At 52.6% G+C, this 18,419-nt stretch overlaps 1 protein-coding gene across 1 annotated transcript in view; it reads right to left on the bottom strand.

Annotated features, from left to right (window-relative positions):
* Nucleotides 1-18,419, bottom strand: part of AGO2 (argonaute RISC catalytic component 2) — a 94,571-nt gene that overhangs the window by 37,340 nt on the left and 38,812 nt on the right. The window contains exons 2-3 of the mRNA XM_025264829.3: nucleotides 12,215-12,410; nucleotides 4,329-4,449 (exon numbers count right to left, since the gene is read on the bottom strand). Of these exons, the coding sequence (XP_025120614.1) occupies nucleotides 4,329-4,449; nucleotides 12,215-12,410 (317 nt within the window). The remainder of the gene's footprint in view (nucleotides 1-4,328; nucleotides 4,450-12,214; nucleotides 12,411-18,419) is intronic.

Genomic DNA, 18,419 nt, shown 5'->3' on the forward strand with positions numbered 1-18,419 from the left:
CTGAGTCCATAAGCTGGTTTTACAGTGAATAAATCATGAGCATGAGCCTTCTCAGAACAGACTCGAGATAAAACAGAGCAAGACACTAACAATGATCGAGATGGACGGACGTTTCCAACCTTTCTGTCGGATTAGACTTGTCGCCAGTATGACGCGGGGAGACCACAGTCACTCAGTGGAGGATGTGGACGGCAGGGACATCATACCCCCGGCTCGGCCTCGGGCAAACAGGCCACAACACTGTTGCAGGGCTGTCCGTGCCCACCAGTGCACAGAAGTGCCACGGGACCAGCATCACCAGGGCCAAGAAGGCAGAGAAAGCAGCTTCAACCACCACCACGAAAGGGCAGACGGGGGCCAGTGTCAAAGGCCCTGCCAATGACTGGGGGGCTCATTCTCACTCTCATGCCCCCCCACCCCCAACGCCTGCACTATCCCTCCACTCACCCCCCGCCCTCAGGGAGCGCTGCCTCTTATACTGCTACCCCCCTCAGACACCCCAGAGCAGCAACCAGACCGTATGGAGCCCTGCATGCCTAGGACGCACGCAGGCCCCAAACCAGACACGGCCCGGGCTCCATTCAAGGGTCAGCAGAGCGTGAGAAAGGAGCCCGTTCTTCCCAGCGGATGGATTTCAAACACCTAACACTCAACAGAAGCTGGCCACAGAGGGCAGCGACAGGCAGATTCGTCTCAAGACAGAGGACATGTTAAGGGTGCACACATAGCCGGCAAAAGCCGTCAAGAGAGCACCAGCTTAACCCGAGTCGTCATGACGGGGGCTGTGGGGGCAGCCGGGGAGGCGTGAGTGCGGCCGCAGAGTGCGGCCAGGAGGCAACGGGGACTCACACCCGCTCCCTTCACACACTGACTCCAGAGGGCACGTCACGCCCGCCGTGCTCGGGAACCGGTGCTAAATTAGATGCCTGTTAATGTCATTCTTCAGAAATGCCTCCATAATCCCACCAAGTGGGGATTTGGTGGGGCGTTTCCCTTCAGGAAGAGGTCCTCCTGTTTTCAAGTAGAGTCCAGACCAGCCTCCTCTCGGTCCCCGGCAAAAAGGGAAAGGAAGAAGCTCCAGGCTCTGTGACATTCTCCGTCGGACACGCCTCAAGAAGCCGCCCTCTGCAGCCTGACCAGGCAGGCGGCTCCTCTGGGATGCCGTCTATAACACAGGACAGCAGGCGGCCCCCGGCCTCACAGACGCCAGCGCACGGGGACACCAGCGCACGGGAGCCATGACCAGGAAGATGCCCCCTGCCACCTTTTCACCATGGGCAGCGTCAGCAGAGGCACCACCGCAGGCCTGGAAAACGGGAGACGGCCCCAAGGGCCGACCTCTGCAGACAGACGCCAAGTCACACACTGGGTCCTTCCTGTCTGAGCATCACCGGGGTGACAGAGCAGAGCCCCGCCTGGAGCTGCCGTGTGGCTGGAGGGAGCAGCAGAGAGGGCCAGGAGCACTGCTTGCCATGGGCTCTGCTCACCCAGACATCCACAGACCCGCAGGGGGAGCACCACGGGCAACAAGCGAACACGCTCCTGGCCGCAACTCACATCGCATCCCTGCTGAAGACGAGCCAGGAGCAACACCTGCACGGCGAGCAGCCCAGACAGCTCCTCGGTCTCCTGCACGGAGAAGGGAAGGTGGACCTGGCATGCAGGGGCTTTCAGCCAGCACGGGGTTGGCACGGAGGAGGGAGGGCTGGCGAGAGAGATGAGGAGTGGAGGACAACAGCTGCCCGCCAGGGGTCCGGGACCCAGGCATGGTGTGGATGCCCCAGGCAGCCGCACCCCAGGGGCAACTGGGGACATTAAAGGATTTCCTCTTACTACACGAGTGCCTGTGATGCAAAAAAAAAGTAGTGTATGGAAAAAACAGCACACATAGAAGGGAAAAAAAAAAAAGACGACACTGCTTCAAGATGTGAACGTATGGGAACAGAAAAGGGCAGCATCTCACGTGAGCTCCCAAACGGAAGAAGAGATTAATTTCTGCACCTTGCAAATATGTGACAGATATTACAGGTGACTGGAAGGAGGGCTTTGGAATCTGGAGACTCCACCCAAACCAGACCCTGAGGCTGTGGTCAGGTTGTCTAAGCCCGCTTGAGGACAGGATGAAGATGGGTGGGCTTCAAGATAGGAGACACCAAGTGGCTCAACGGTAAAGAATCGGCCTCCCAACGCAGGAGACGCGGGTTCGATCCCTGGGTCAGGAAGACCCCCTGGAGGAGGAAACGGCAACCCACTCCAGTCTTCTTGCCTGGAGAATCCCATGGACAGAGGAGCCTGGCGGGCTACAGTCCATGGGGTCGCAAAGACTTGGACACACGTGCACACACATGCAAAGTGCCCACCAAAACCTGGTGAGATGCCCAAAGTGCTGCTGTGGGCACCGGACACCCCACACGGGCAGCGGTTAAGACGAACCCTCAGGCCTGCAACCGTCACTGTTAGCAGCTGCTAAGTATGTGCTATACTTAGCTTATCCCCGGCGCTGTAACCAAGTACTTTAAACCCTGACGCCCCTCCATGCCCTGGGTGGGCATCACCCAGGAGAGCTGCTTAAAGCTGTAGACACCGCAGATCCGGAACCAGAACCAGCACTTAACAGAGGCCCCAGGGCTATGGGGGAAACACGAAGAGTGGAGATGCCGTCTCAGGGAGCATTCGCTCACTGGCAGGGGCACAAGGACCCTGGAAGGCGGCTGCCACACCACCTTCCATTTTACAGGGTGGCAGGAGAGACAGCTCACCCGAGGCCCCACCACTACTCAGGGACAGGAAGGCACTTGGCCCACACCCACTACCACCCCGGCGCCCGTGTCGACGTCAACAACGTGTCTCAGCTCTGACCACCACACATCCTCCCCCATCCCTTCTGAAGGAAAATATTCCTCAGGCCCCCCAGTACCTAACTATAAATATGAACAGACAGCACTGTGAGTAAACTCCTTAGGCTTTTCTTTCTTATACAACTTAAACAAAAACAAATGTGCAAATTAAACACAAAACTTTATAACTAATACACTTTAAATGGAATGTATTGCATGGAATTCTCTAGGCAAGAGGACTGGCATGGGTCCACCCATTCCCTTCTCCAGGGATAGAATTCGGGTCCCCCACATTGCAGGCAGATTCCTTCCCATCTGAGCACGAGGGAAGCCCCATTTCAAAGCAGAGAGCATGTTCATTTGCAAGAGGTGGTTCTGCTCAGCTGACCGGCTGGCATCAGGTCCCCAGAACCAGGCAGGGCTGGTGAGAGGCAAGCTGTTATCTCAGGGGTCCTCATCACCACCCCACCCAGCCTCAGCCCTAACGGAGGCCTCCTATCAGAGCACCACAATTCCTGGCCATGCTGCTGGGAGCTGAAACAACCGGCCCTGCTGGCCATCCAGCCCAGTAGAGGAGCTTAGTCATTTTAAGATTATCATTAAAATGCAAAAGCAAAACCACAATGTTCTGTCTGCAGAGAACTTGCAAGTCACAGGCAGTAGCCTCAGATCTCAGATCCTCTAAGCTCTGAGCTATTTTCCTTCTCAGGGACTCTTTTGGTAAGAGGCTAACTGTATAGGTCATTCCTTAAGGGAATCCTTAAGGTCAATCCTTAAAGGAATCCCATTCTTAGTGGGATAATTGTTCAATTACTTGTTTGTGTTTTGATGTTCTTCCCCCTCCCCCCCGCCCCACTACATGTAAAAATGATTTCCACGCCGTCTTTGGTCTTCCTCTCTTACAAACAACACCTATCATCAAAGCAGGGCAGCCCAGTGATTGGAAGATGTGCCGAGAAGTGGCAGCTGCTAGGCAGAAGGGTTACTGCTTTTTAAATAAAGCCACAGCAAGGATAAAGACAATAAGGAGAGGTGACATATTAATTCAACCTCGACTCCCAGGTTGATGAATCATGGTATCACTTTGGACAAATCGCTGGTTACAGCCGAGTGACCACTTGCTTTTGCTGCCAGCATCGCACCCATCTACACCTGCACGAACACACTTCTCTCTAGGTCTTCACACACCCACCCCATGATGCAGGCTCCTGTCTGGGGTTGGCCTGGAGCATGCGCGCACGTGTGTGGTTCACATTTAAAAGTTTCATGGTTTCGGGATGTTCTAAGTTTCTCTCTCTGGACTCAGATGATGTCACCCTCTGCCGCTGCAAACCACAGCCCACAGAAGGTGGCGTCCGTGGACTCTACCGTGAAGCACACGACCGCTGGGGGCTCTCTGCCCCTGGGGGAAGTGACTCTGCGTGTGACGAGAGGGACAACAGGCTTGACCTCTCACACACTGCTCCATCCAACCCGCCTCCATGAGCTCACCTTATCCCTCCCGATCGGAAGGGGCATCGCTGTGTAGAGATTCTTCCTTCCGTCAAACACTGGTTTCCGATCCCCAAAGATCTGTGTTTTAAAGTGCTGAACCATATGTTCCACTATTTCCCTGAAATAAGACAGAATTTGAGCAAAACGTCAATAAAACCAGGGACAGGGCATACAAGGATGACATTCTTTTAACAATGGTTTTTAAGCAATTTTGATAAGCCCTGTGGCTTGTTTTAATAACCTGACTTTCAACTTCCTTCTACAAGAAACCAAACTAGACCCTTGGGTGGTTTACACTCACTCACCCTGAGGCTCAAACACAGGAGAACTCCTTCCACGACCTCACTGTGCATGCGCATCCAGCAGGCAGTGCGCCCCCTCCTGAGGCTGAGGGCCCTGCCCTGTGACAGAGCACCCGAGCCCACGGACACTGGTGGCCGGCGCGGCCTGGCTTCGCGCTTCTGTGACCCTCAGCAGAACACGCTCTGGGTACTGCTGCCTTTTCAGTCTGGGCTCTGGAACAAAGACCCTGAACCTGACATGGAGGTTTGCTGTTGTAAGCGACAGAGATTCTGGGGCAGTGAGCTCCTCGGGCAGCAGGAACCCGGTGGGCATGAAGCAGCTGTTCTGCTGTGGGGTTTGAGGACCGAACGGGCTGTGACCCCACCTCACCCTGCTTCGCCTACCTGTCCACCCACCAGCCTCTCTGCACACCCGGCACAGCGGCAGTGCACGCCCACCTCCTGACTCTGTCAAGGGCAGAGGACGGGGAGGCACGCCGGAGCTCAGCTTTGCTGTAAGCCTCTGCCTCTGCTTCGCTGGCTTCACGAGGAATGCACCAAGCCTCTGACACCCACCGAGAGAGCCTAGCCTGGAAGGTATGAAGCCTCCAGGACAGCTGGTGCCACTCTGACCCCCATCCCCGCTGCCCCGACCAGCAGCCGGGGTGCAATCTCACCTGCCGCTCCACAGACTACCCTGGGCCACCCACGACAAGGCGGCCCCTTCCTCCACGCTGTCTCCAGACCACTGCTCCCCAAGCTTCGAGGACCCCACCTTCTTGGTCAAGACTTCGCCATCAACTCAAGGTCCAGATGGCTCTATTGGGACGTTCCACCCACATTCAAAGAACAAATCACCCAACCGAATTCAAGTTTATTGTGAACAGAATTAAGAGGGCACAACCCCCAACTTTTCTCTTAAACACGACGAGGCAATTATGGGACAACCTCACTTATAAACACAGATGCAGAACAAAATAAGAGAAAGCCCCACCCTTCATGGCTCCTCTCTCCCCCAGGATTGGAGTAAATCAGCCAAACCAATGTGGTCCTCCCTAAAGGGAGCATGAAGTCTATTACGATGAAGAGCGGACTTCACCACAGTCAAGCGTGCAGGGCACGAGGGACAGGGGACAGCTAGTTCCGAGGGGCGTACACGATTCTTTTATTGGGGCGCTGAAAACACTGGAAGATATTTAAAAACAAAACCACCAACGGACAAACCATATTCATGGACAGGAATATTCAATTTCCCAAACAAATTCACTCTTTCAATCCCAATAAAAATTCAGAGGGGCTAATTTTTATCTGACAAGATTTAATAAACTGTAAAGTGTATTTGGAAATAACGAAGGATAAAGGCAGGGAGGGACAGACAAGCTGAACTCAGGAGAGACTTGAGGACCCAGAAAATGAGCCACAGATGCAGACATTTCACCTCTGAGAGAAGGAGCAAGAGACAGGACAGAGCACGCATGAACCGACCTAACAAAACAGAAAGACTCGCCGAGACAGGAGACACACATGTGACTTCAGGGCTGATGAGTGAAACAGGTGAGGAAGACTGAGAGCTATACAAACTCCCAGTTATAAAAATATATGTCACTAAACACTTTTAATGTATTCTTTGGTTAATTTCTAATTACACAGATTTTTGCATTAACACCTTCTCATTGTGAATTTCAAATACGGATAAGGCTCTAAGTCTGCCCAGACCACCTCTACTTCAGTTCTCTTCTCGGAAGCAACCTTATTATCTTCAAACCTATGCATTTTCTATAAATACACAGGTACATTAAAAAAAAGAAAACAAAAAACGTATTGTTTTCTTAAACACATGACATTAAACACATGGCTCTGGAGCTTGGTGTTGTCCCAGGATGTGTGTTTAAGACCTTCCCTTGTCGTTATGTACACAAAGTGGCGTCAAGTCTAGAGACAGAAATGCCACTGTACCACATACTGTACCGTAATACTGACAAACCACATGGCTGTCCGTTTCCAGGTGTGGTATTCATGCTGTGAAGCTCCATTTCCCTGCTGTCCATGGTTTCACAGTGTTCCACGGTGTGTTTATTTAACCATCCCCAGTGGGTGATTCGAAACGATTTCTTTTCCCTCTCTTTTTGCCATGACAATATTAGATGTGCTTGTACACATCTCTTTGGGATAAACACTTAGAAGCGGAATTGGTGAGCCAAAGGTATATGGGGTACTAAGCCACCTTCTGAGAAGTCTGGACGGGTGCACATCTCCTCCCATGAGCAGCAGGCTGCAAACCGCACGGCCAGGCTGCACTGCCCACGCTTCCCCTGCACAGACTGAGCTCCTGCTCCTTGTTCTTCAGGAGCCACTTGACCGAGCTCAAGAGGAGTAAGAGGGAAGGGACAGTCAGAGATCAGGAGCACACCTTCTTCCTTCAAGCCGCCCATCCTGTGCGTCTGAGCACGGAAGTGCTAATTCTGACCTCCTGGCAAGGTTTCCGGTGCTGGCGGAAAGGCCTGCACGGCCTGGACCAGCCCTGGGCACTGGCTGCTGCCGGTGCCCAGCTGCAGCCACAGTGACACTGGAAGCCTCCTGAGGGACCCCCTCCCACAGCACCACTCAGGACGGTGACTGACTGCTGCCAGGGACGAGGGCGCACGGGGCTAGTGTTCATGATGACTCATCACAACGTGTGTAGTCGGCATTTTCCTCCCAGGGCTGCGTGAAGCCTCAGGGTTGAATGTTAACTATCTACTGCGTGCACTGCACAAGTTTCGGGAACTCAGAACTGACACGTGCTTTAACACAGACTGCAGCGTGGAAGCACATGGGATTCTGAGGACTCCCTGAACGGCGTCAGTCTGGGGGACAGCCCGCGGCACGGACCTCCTGCTTCTGACTCCCTCCCGCTCTGGGCTCCCGTCTTTCAGCGCAGCCCTGCCACTGTCCGTCTCCTGCCCACTGGGGACACAAGGCGCGTCTCCCTCAGCCCCCACCGTAGCCCACTGGCACAGTGGAGGTTTCACAGTGGTAGCATGGTTGGCGAGAGGGACTATGTCATGTCGTGGGTTCTTCTAATACAAAAACTTTACTTCTGACATTTTTCCAAGCTATTGTGATTGATTACAATTTTGAGACTGAACCTGAGCCAAGGTCCATCAGAATTACCAGCAAAATGAACGCTGAAGGCACATACATGGAAGTAGGCAGCAACTCCCAGGTGGCTCTAAACCCAGGGGAGCCGCACGGCACACTAGCGGCACCTGGGCTGGCCTGGCCACAAAATGCAGCTCGAGACTCATTTGGGCTACTTCCTGCTTGACTCAAGGCAATTTCCAGACACGGGGCAACTTCAGAACCTTGCAGTCATAATGACAACAGGTCTGTGGGAGTACAGTCAGGTAAAAGCATCCCATTTTAATCACCATCAGCCTTTTTCTGCTGCCAGATGACAAAACCTTAGTCATGCCTATTTTCATAAAAGAAAGTTTCTTGTAAACTGTGGTTGATGGCATAATAAGAGCCCACTGCTGCCACACCAATCCAAAGCTCAGGAAACGTGCTTTTCCACGCCTTCGTTCCGGCTCTAAGAGTATATCCAAATCACAGATTCTCACAGGATTCTGTCCCAAGGAGACTCAAAATCAGACAAGCCCGTTCACAGAGCGTCTCAAAGCATGTAAGGCACGTTCAAGATCCAGAAGACCTTTAGCAAACAAAGCCGTCTGAACCAGTCGTGCCCAAAATTCTGTTCACACACACATTTCTTAGTAAGCACATATTTAAAGGACCTCATATAACTGTCAAGTGTTGTTTCTTTGGAGACATGTCTTTTGGGGATAAATACACAGAAATAGAATTGGTGGGTCAAAGGGTGTGTACTATTTTTATTTTAACATGTACACCAAGTCACTTTCTAAAAAGTCTGAACCAATGTGTACTGGCCACATTGAGTGCATCCAACTGTTCAGTTTTACAGATAAGGGAAAACAACCCCCAAGCATTCTTTCTCTTACAAAGACTCATCAGGAACAAATTTACAGCCAAGAGTACTTTTTAGGGTACCAGCACAAACCAGGTAACCAATCTGACTTCTCAAACTGCAACTCAGAATGCTGTTTCTGACCATGACAAAGTATGAAGATTTATCCTCCCATCCTACAAAACTGGTGAAAACGTGAGAACCATTTGTGGCCCTGAAAATCAGGCGGTTTAGGACTGTGACTTCTGGGGGAGGAAAACACACGTTCACTCTGCCGGGAGTAATTTCCAAACCACAACATGAGACAGGAGTTAGAGAGCAGCCGTCTTGTCCTGAGGAGACAGGAGCAGAAGAGGTAGGAATCTATGCAGCTGGGTACCAGAGAAAATAGCAAATACATGATGTTCAGTGAACAAAAAATCCACGATCCAAGTGAGTAAGCAAAGAGAGGTGACGTGCAATCTAAGGGAAAACCTGCCAATAGAAACAACCCCTGAGATGACCCATATGTTGTAATTAGCAGACACGAGCTACTATAATAAATATGCTATTACTACAAATACACTCAAAGTCATCAAGAAAAAAGATGAGAATGAACAGATGAGAAATAGCAGAGAAAGTAAACTATGAAAAAGAACCAAATGGGAATCCTAGGACCAAAAAGTGCAGTATATAAATGAAACAAATGTATTGGATGGTTACCACAGAAGACCGGATATTACCAAAAAAGAGGAGGGGAGGAATAAAGTGATGTTAAAGAGAGATCAATGAAGGTTACCCAAACTGAGAAAAGAAGGGGAACTGTTACAGCATCCCATGGTCTAAAATACACAGAGCTGCAATCCTGGTAGGAGAACAGGAAACTGAACAGGAGAACTAGTTAAAGAAATGACGGCCAGTATTTCACCTGAACAACATGAAAGACACAAGCATACAAATGTAAAAAACTAAAGGATCCCAAGAAGGAAAAATACAAAGAAAACTCCACCTAGGTAGGTCACAGTCAAATTGCTAAAAAGCAAAATTAAATAGAAAGTATTTGGAGGAAGAAGGCAGATACACACTAGGGAACTACAATTAAAAAAACAGAACAAAACAAATCCCTGAGATTTCATCAGAAACAACGAGGATTAAAAGACAATGCTTAGTCCCTCAGTCATGTCCGACTCTGAGACCCCATGGACTGTAGCCCACCAGGCTCCTCTGTCCATGGGGCTTCTCCAGGCAAGAATACTAGAGTGGGTTGCCATGCCCTCCTCCAGGGGATCTTCCCAACCCAGGGATCAAACTCAGGTTTCCTGCACTGCAGGCAGATTCCTTACCATCTGAGCCACCAGGGAAGCCCAAAAGTCAATGTAATAACATCTAATTTAAGGTACTGGGGGGAAACTGCCGGTTTAAAATTCTACATCCAGCAAAAATCTTTCAAAAATGAGGAGAAAGTTAGCATATTTTCAGATTTTAAAAAATGCTGGGAGGATTCATCACTGGCAGGTTTGCACAAGGATAAATGGACTGGAAATCCTTTGGGGTTCTCCCAGGGCAGGTTTGAATCCTGTTTACTACACCTCTCATGTCTACTTCTGCTTCACTGACTACTCTAAAGCCTTTGGCTGTGTGGATCACAACAAACTGGAAAATTTTTAGAGATGGGAATACCAAACTACCTTATTTGTCTCCTGAGAGATTTGTATGCAAGTCAAAAAGCAACAATTAGGACCTTACATGGAACTGGTTCAAAATGGGAACCAGTTGGAAAAGGAGTATGACAAGCCTATATACTGCCACTGTTTAACTTATATGCAGAGGACATTACGTGAAATGCTGGGGTAGATGAATCACAAGCTGGAATCAAGACTGCTGAGAGAAATACCAAACAATCTTAGATATGCAGATGATACCACTCTAATGGTAGAAAGTGAAGAGGAACTAAAGAGCCTCTTGAGGGTGAAAGAGGACAGTGAAAAAGCTGGCTTAAAACTCAACTTAAGATCATGGCATCCGGTCCCCTCCTTTCATGGCAAATAAGACAGGGGGAAAAGTGGAAGCAGTGACAGACTTTATTTTCTTGGGCTTCAAAAATCACTGTGGATGGTGACTGCAGCCATGAACTTAAAAGAGGCTTGCTCCTCGGAAGGAAAGCTATGACAAACCTAGACAGTGTATTAAAAAGCAGAGACATCACTTTGCTGTCAATGATTAGTATAGTCAAAGAAATGATTTTTCCAGTAGTCATGTATGAATGTGGGAGTTGGACAATAAAGAAGGCTCAGTGCCAAAGAACTGATGCTCTCAAATTGTTTCTGTACAAGACTCTTGAGAGTCCCTTGGACTGCAAGGAGACCAAACCAGTCAATCCTAAAGGAAATCAACCCTGAATATTTATTGGAAGGACTGATGCTGAAGCTCTGATACTCTGGCCACCTGATGAGAAGAGCCAACTCATTGGGAAAGACCCTGATGCCAGGAAAGACTGAGGGCAGGAGGAGAAGGCGGCAACAGGGGATGAGATGGCTGGATGGCATCCCCGACTCAGTGGGCGCGAATCCCTAAGCAAACTCTAAGAGACAGTGAAGGACGGGGGAGCCCGATGCGCTGCTGCAGTTCACGGGGCTGCAAAGGGTTGGACATGGCTTAGCAACTGAACAGCGAGAGAAACGGAAACAAAAAGTGAAAAGGAAAATAAGCCTCAGCCTGGGTGAAAATATTTCCAGTATAGACTCAAACCTAGAATATACTAGTTAAAAGCCCTACAAATCAGTAACAAGACAAATACCACCCATAAAATAGGGGTAAGACCTCAACAGATATTTTACTAAAAAATAACACATGAAAAGGTGCTCAGTTCATTGGTTATCAAGAAATGGAAACTAAACCACAATAAGTCGGTGATGGACAAGGAGGCCTGGCGTGCTGCAGTCCGTGGGGTCGCAAAGAGTCGGACACGACTGAGCGACCAAACTGAACTGAAGAAACCATTACACCCTCACTGGAATAGCAACAATCACAAGGACTAACAGCTGAGCGCTGACGGCGGCAGGTGGAGCAGCAGAGCCTCACGGCTGCCGGGCGCGGGAGACGGTGCAATCGCGTCCCACGCAGCGAAAGCTGCACTACCTCTGACCCACCTACTCCACCCCAGGTATTCATCCAAGAGAAGCGAAAGCACGTCCACAAGAAAGGCTTGAACGAGCATGTTCCCGGGAGCTTCATTCATCACAGCAGAGCGCCAGAGCACCGAATGGAAGGACGAGTAAATGAACGATGAAATAATCGCTTCACTACACACTCCTCTGCAGCAAGAGCAAAAAGGTCTTAACTCACACAGAGCCACAGATCAGGCTCACAGCCCGCTGAGTGAGAGCAGCAGGGTGAAGGCGGCTCTCTCGGGGCCGGGCGCCTCCAGGGGCAGACCCCAGAATGCCGTACGGGGCGGAGGGCTGGGGCACGGGGCAGCTTTCCGGGGTGAAGCCTCACTGAGCTGCACACTGACAGCGTGCACTCACTGTATCTCAACACAAGCACGTTAAAAAGCAAAGAACACAATGGAAGCTTCCCTGAGGGAAAGAGGACCCAAGGGATCCGCTGAGAACTGAAGGGTGGATTCCTCTTAAAAGACAGACAAAACAGAATACCTGTTAACTCTCCTCGGGCATTTCTCTGGCTTGATATCCAACTCATAGTGATAGATGTCAATTTTTGGAATGTCCATTTCAAAGAAGTTGGCCTGTAACTTGATTGTTCTCCCGGAGGTCCCGAAGTCGGGTCTGGGTGGAGGCTTGAAGGCATATCCTTGGATGGGTGGCGGTGGCGGAGCAGGAGGTGCGAGCGCTGGAACACAAAGAGGACGCCCGTGACCCAGGGCCCAGCTGCCCGCCGCCTCCCGCCCGGGGCCAGCCCACAGCCCCAAGGGCACACCCTCCCGCCCTCTCCACAGCGCCGCCTCCTCCTGGAGCTCTCCCCACTCCCGCTCAAGCCCCCCAAGCACCAGGCTCGAGGCCCCCCCCCACCCCCCGAGCCGCGCCGCTCCTCGACCCTGGCGGCCTCGACACTGCACCACGCCTTCCTCCCGCATGCCGCACTCGGCCCTCCTCACGTCTTAGGATGACAGGCTCCTCGCAGTTCAGACCCTCCCCAGGCCTGAGCCTCCATCAGTGAGTGAGCTGCGGCCTGCTCCACTGTCAAGACCCTTCCCACACATTTTCCACGTCCGACTGCTCAACAGAGTTTATCAATTTCATCTGCTTTTCCCTTGAATGCCTCCTTTCCTATCCACCTCGGCTCAGACGGTAAACTGCCTGCATAGAATGCAGGAGAACCCGGTTCAATCCCTCTGTTGGGAAGATCTCCTGGAGAAGGAAATGGCAACCCACTCCGGTATTCTTGCCTGGAGAATTCCATAGATGGAGGAACCTGGTAGGCTATAGTCCATGGGGTTGCAGAGTCGGACACGACTGAGCAACTTCACTCTCTGCCTCAGCTTGGGTTCCCGTGTCGTTCTGGTGGTGACATGCCATCCAGGCGCCCCCCTCACCCTGTGCAGACACTTCTCTGGCCCCCAGCACACAGTCCCAACACTGAGGCACTCGTGCCTCAGCCTCACCTCCTGCCGCGAAGAGACCCCCACCCCGCCTCCAAGAGCCAGCTCACGCCTCCGAGCCCTGCACACACCGGCTCTGCCCACGAACCCTGAGCAGCTCACTCAGTCCCACAGCGCCTGTGTCCAGCTCACTGAGTCCCATTTCCAGGAGGAGTCTGCTACGCGTGCTGTCAATATCCTTGGCCCTCAGCCTCCCCAGCCGGACCACGAGCAGCTTGAGGATCTGGTCTGAGAGCGCCTGACGCACAGGAGCCCAGACACACCGGATCCACCCCCGCACTCACACCAGGGGAGGCCCAACTCAGGCGGAGAAGGCTCACCAGTGTCCTCTGCGACGGACCACCAAAGTCACGCAGGAGGGGGTTTGCAACACCAAGAGTCAACAAAGCCAAGCCTTCCCAACACCAACACTCACGCAGATGCCGTGATGCCACGTCCCGAGGACCACTTCCTCCATGACGCCCCTCTCCCAGGGGCTTCCCACAGCTGTGCTTGGGTCAACACGGCACTCGACTACGCCTGCCATCTCAGCCTGGAAGCCAAGGCTCATCACCCGCTTCTTTACCACAGACCAAGACCACCTCCCCACAAAGGGGGCATCTCAACAGTAAGCCAGCTCATGACTTAAAAACGCAGCATATACACCAAAATCATAAAAAAAAAAAAAAACACATTATAAACCTCTCTGGTTACCATACTTGCTATGTATATTTTGGTTCTTTCTTTACAGATGAGAGATTAAAGATGGAGCAATGTGAATTATTAACAAAGGAGACAAGGCCAGAGGGTCATTAAAGGGACCAAGATCTTCACGGTGGTGTCCCTCCTCCATGACCCTTACATCCATTAATTTAGTCTAGCAGTGCTCCCACTTGCCATACTACTACTACTTCTACTACGCCACCTAAGTCATGTCCGACTCTGTGCAACCCCATAGATGGCAGCCCACCAGGCTCCCCCGTCCCTGGGATTCTCCAGTCAAGAACACTGGAGTGGGTTGCCATTTCCTTCTCCAATGCATGAAAGTGAAAAGTGAGAGTGAAGTCGCTCAGTCATGTCCGACCCTCAGCGACCCCATGGACTGCCGCCTTCCAGGCCCCTCCGTCCATGGGATTTTCCAGGCAAGAGTACTGGAGTGAGGTGCCATTGACTTCTCCGACAGTTAATAAATAAATAAATAAAAGAAACTTCATCTCAACTCAAATTTTCAGTAATTCCATTAATAAAATTCAAGCTGTGGTTTTGGGGGGGGGGGGGACAATGAAAAAAATTTCCAATAACAGAATACCTTTAATTTTCACTCAAATACTTTTACTTCAAAAAAGTCCTCATAAAAAAAAAAAATTTCATGTACTTCAGTCCCTATTGACGTTCACAGGAAACAAAAGCACTCTACAAAAAATAATAGAAGCTGTTCTTACTGTATTTCTGACATTAAAAAAAACTCAGAGAGTCCTTAAATTACTTGTTTTCTATTTGGGTTTCTTTCTATGAGAAAACAAACATACTCTAAGGGTTATTACATCTCTCTGAGTCAAACCACCTGGAGACCTTCCGGTCTCTGCACTGGGCTGGTGTCACTTCACAGATGACACACTCACAGCCTTTCACAACAGCCCATCCCTGCAACAAGCTGCCTGTGTGCCCCCACATGCCACAGCGTGCCAGGACCCAGAGACGGAGGGCACAGGGTGAACAGGGCCCGCGTGCCACCTCCCAGGAGCGCGTCTGAGTGCGGGTCACCCAGCGAATCACTGTGCCTACTTCTCCACACTCAGCAGGTCACGGGACCCTCGCACTGAGGGTCCTCACCACGCCAAGGAGTGGCCCCCACTAGCTCCCTGGGGACAGATACAGACTCTCCGCCCTCCGCACTGAGTGCCCACGGGCACGAGACCCCCGTTCTCAGGTGGACTTCTATCCAGTGAGAGGAACCTTGTGAGTGTGGAGTTAAGGTTAAACCTTTGTGTCCCAGGCAAGGCCCAGCCACAGAGCCACAGAAATCTGGCCTCGGGGCACTTCAGGAACCGGAGCACAACCCACAGGGAAGGCAGTCCCAGCTTACCATTCACTTTCAGTTTTAATTAAAAAAATTATTTTTAATTGAAGTATAGTTGATTTACAAGATCATGTAAGTTTCAGGTATACAGTGCAGCAATTCAGTCCTTTATACACACACACACACACACACACACACACACACACATATATACATTTCTCCAGGCAAGAACACTGGAGTGGGGACTCCCCTGGACCGGCCAGTGCTGAGGACACAGGCTTGATCCCTGGCCAGGGAAGAGTCCACAGGCCAGGGAGCAACGAAGCCCACGCTGCAGCCACTGAGCCCACCTGCCTAGAGCCTGTGCTCTGCAACAAGGGAGGCCACCACACGGAGAAGCCTGAGCACTGCACCGAGAAGCAGTCTCCACTGGCTGCACCTAGAGAAAGCCCACATAGCAGTCAAGACCCAGCACAGTCACAGATAAAATTAAACAGATACCTAAGATAAAAAAAAAAGAATACTGGAATGGGTTGCAATGCCCTCCTTCAGGGATCTTCCCAACCCAGGGATCGAACCCAGGTCTCCCACATTGCAGGCAGATTCTTTACCACCTGAGCCATCAAAAAAGGCCATATAAAAAAACATATCTACCCCTTTTCAGAATCTTTTCCCTAACGAAGCTGCAGCACAGGCTTCGTTGCTCCGTGGCCTGTGGACTCTTCCCTGGCCAGGGATCAAGCCTGTGTCCTCAGCACCGGCCGGTCCAGGGGAGTCCCCACTCCAGTGCTCTTGCCTGGAGAATCCCCATGGACAGAGGTCATTATATAGCACTGAGTACAGGCCCCTGTGCTCCACAGTAGGTCCCTGCTAATTCGCGGTTCCTGACTTCGCCTCTCAGCTGCGCAGTAAAAGGGTCACGTCGGAACCCTGAAGCCATTAGAGGCCCGGACAGTGACACAGCCGATGTGCCCACACCACGCACACCCAGGCTGCCCCCCGCCTCACCCCACAGCTCAGCCACGGCCACATGGCCGGCCTGCGCCCCCTCTCAGGCTGAGCCTAGCGCTCCTACAGCCCCAACACCCAGCACCTGGACGCGAGAAGCCGTGAAGCAAGGAGAACTGTCTGCCAGCGTGCGCTAACCTGTATTAATAAAAGCAACGGGGCAATGCAGCAGCAACAAGTGCATAAAACACACAAGGCACTTCTTACCCACCTCGAGCCTTCAGTGACGAAAACACAGACAATTCGTGGGGAGGTGTATGGAATATAAACTCCCAGGGTAAACCCTGAGCTGAGGGAACAGGTGTGGACCTGTGTTTGCACCTTCGGGAAGGAAACCCTCGCGCCGAGGGACGTGAAAGCCGCACAGCCTCGGCCCTCGAGGACACCATGGGTCTATTGTTCTGAGGCGCAGAAAGTCCCGCGTGTAAACTGCCAAACAGGCAGGAGGATCCACTAGCAACGCTCGGGAGGTGGAGGGGGTGCCAGCCGACCTATCCCGAAGGAGGGACGCGTGGGCACGGGCAGCGTCTGACCCGGGGGAGCTGAGAAGCCAGCGCAGCCTCACCCAGGCGAGCTCTGCGAAGTCTGCCCTCCACGGCCACAGCAGGAACGGGGGCCGCGACCAGACAGAACGGATGAGGAGAGGACACGGCCCCCCACCCCCTGGAGCACAAACTCTCTGGTTGACCTTCTTGTCCAGGGCTCCAGGAGCAGGCACCACCAAACATCCATATAAACGGGAGCCCAAGGAACAGCCCGAGAGGAGCAGGCACCTGGGCAGACTTCCCGGAGGAGACACCACCGAGCTAGCGTTAAGCCAGGTGGCCGCGGCTCTGGCCACCCAAGAGGGCACCCGCTGCCAATCTCCATCTAAGAGGGCCCTGCCGTGCCAGCCGGGCATGCAAGTCCCCAGCTCCCAGCCTCTCTCAAACCTCCTCCACTCTTCATGGAGAAATGCAGGTCTGACCCCGCTGTGAAGCTACCGGCAGACACCCTAGCCCACGCCCCTCGCCAACCCCAGGCTGCGCACACAGCACATCTCCCATCCGGCAACCAGTCGGATGGTTTGGTCTGGAATGATCTGCTCGCCTCCGCACGGGCCACACATTTGGGGTCAGGAGGGTGAGTCCTCTGTTCTTGTCCAGGAGCACCAGCTGTCACAGCGGGCAAGCTGCCAACACAGCCCCGCCACGTGGGTGACTCAGCCTGCAGTGTCCACTCCTGACCAGAGTGCGGTGGGCAGGGGTCAGCATCAGGGACAAAGCGGGCACCCGGAGTGTGCTGCAAGGCCGCTGACGGTCCAGCGTGTGTGTGTCAGGCCTCCATTTTTAGAGCCACAGCTCAATCAGTGAAAGGGAAGCGTGTAGTGAGTGAGTAATCGACTTCCTGTGTGAGTAACCGGGTCACAGAGACCAGAGAGGTCTCCCCAGATCCCGCGGGAGCAAGGCTGTCACCACGCTGGGCCTCCCACAGAAACGCGTCCCCAGGGTCCGGGCTGTCGCAGAGTTTAGAGGAGGGTCCCAGAGCAGGGCGAGGGACCCCTGCTGCCTCACCATCTCCTGGCAGACCCACCCCAGCCCTCAGGAGTGCTTCACGGGTCCCAACCCCCACCCGGAGCTGGGGGCCGGGGTCACAGGCCCGAGGAGCTGCCCAGAGCCCACTGACTTCATGGACCAGCATAGGCTGGAGCAGAGCTCTTCCCACCGCCCAGGGAGAGCCTGTGGGGGGCACAGCGATCGGGCAACCTCACAGTCAGCTAAGACCCGCCCCCGCCCCCTTCCGGGAGAAGGAAGTCCGCCTCCTTGCAAAGGCTCAGATGACTGGTGGCGGGGTCCTTTCCTGACGAGAGCACAGGACGCCCCTGGGCGGCATCATTTCCATTCAGGCAGCCGCCGTGTTTCTCTGCCCGTGATGGCAGACGTGGGTGGACTGGGTGAATCCTTCCCGTACTGTAGTCTTCCCTCTAATTATCAAAACACACACTTATTACAGAAGATGTAGAAAAATACAAGAACACTTCGATCACCTATTGTGCTGAAAGCTAACTAACAGGCAAGCTGGGACCTGGACACAGCCTTGTTGCCAGAAGAGCACGGGCGCTCTGCCCCAGGCCGGGCCACCTCAAGCCCTTTAGGGAGAGCAGCCGTGCGCCGCGGTCCGTCCTCCCCAAGGTCCCTCGGTCAGCATTTGCAGCATGATCACAGCCGCCACCTGCTGAGGTCTGACTGTGCGC

Source organism: Bubalus bubalis, chromosome 15, assembly GCF_019923935.1.
Source record: "Bubalus bubalis isolate 160015118507 breed Murrah chromosome 15, NDDB_SH_1, whole genome shotgun sequence".
Lineage (NCBI taxonomy): Eukaryota > Metazoa > Chordata > Mammalia > Artiodactyla > Bovidae > Bubalus > Bubalus bubalis.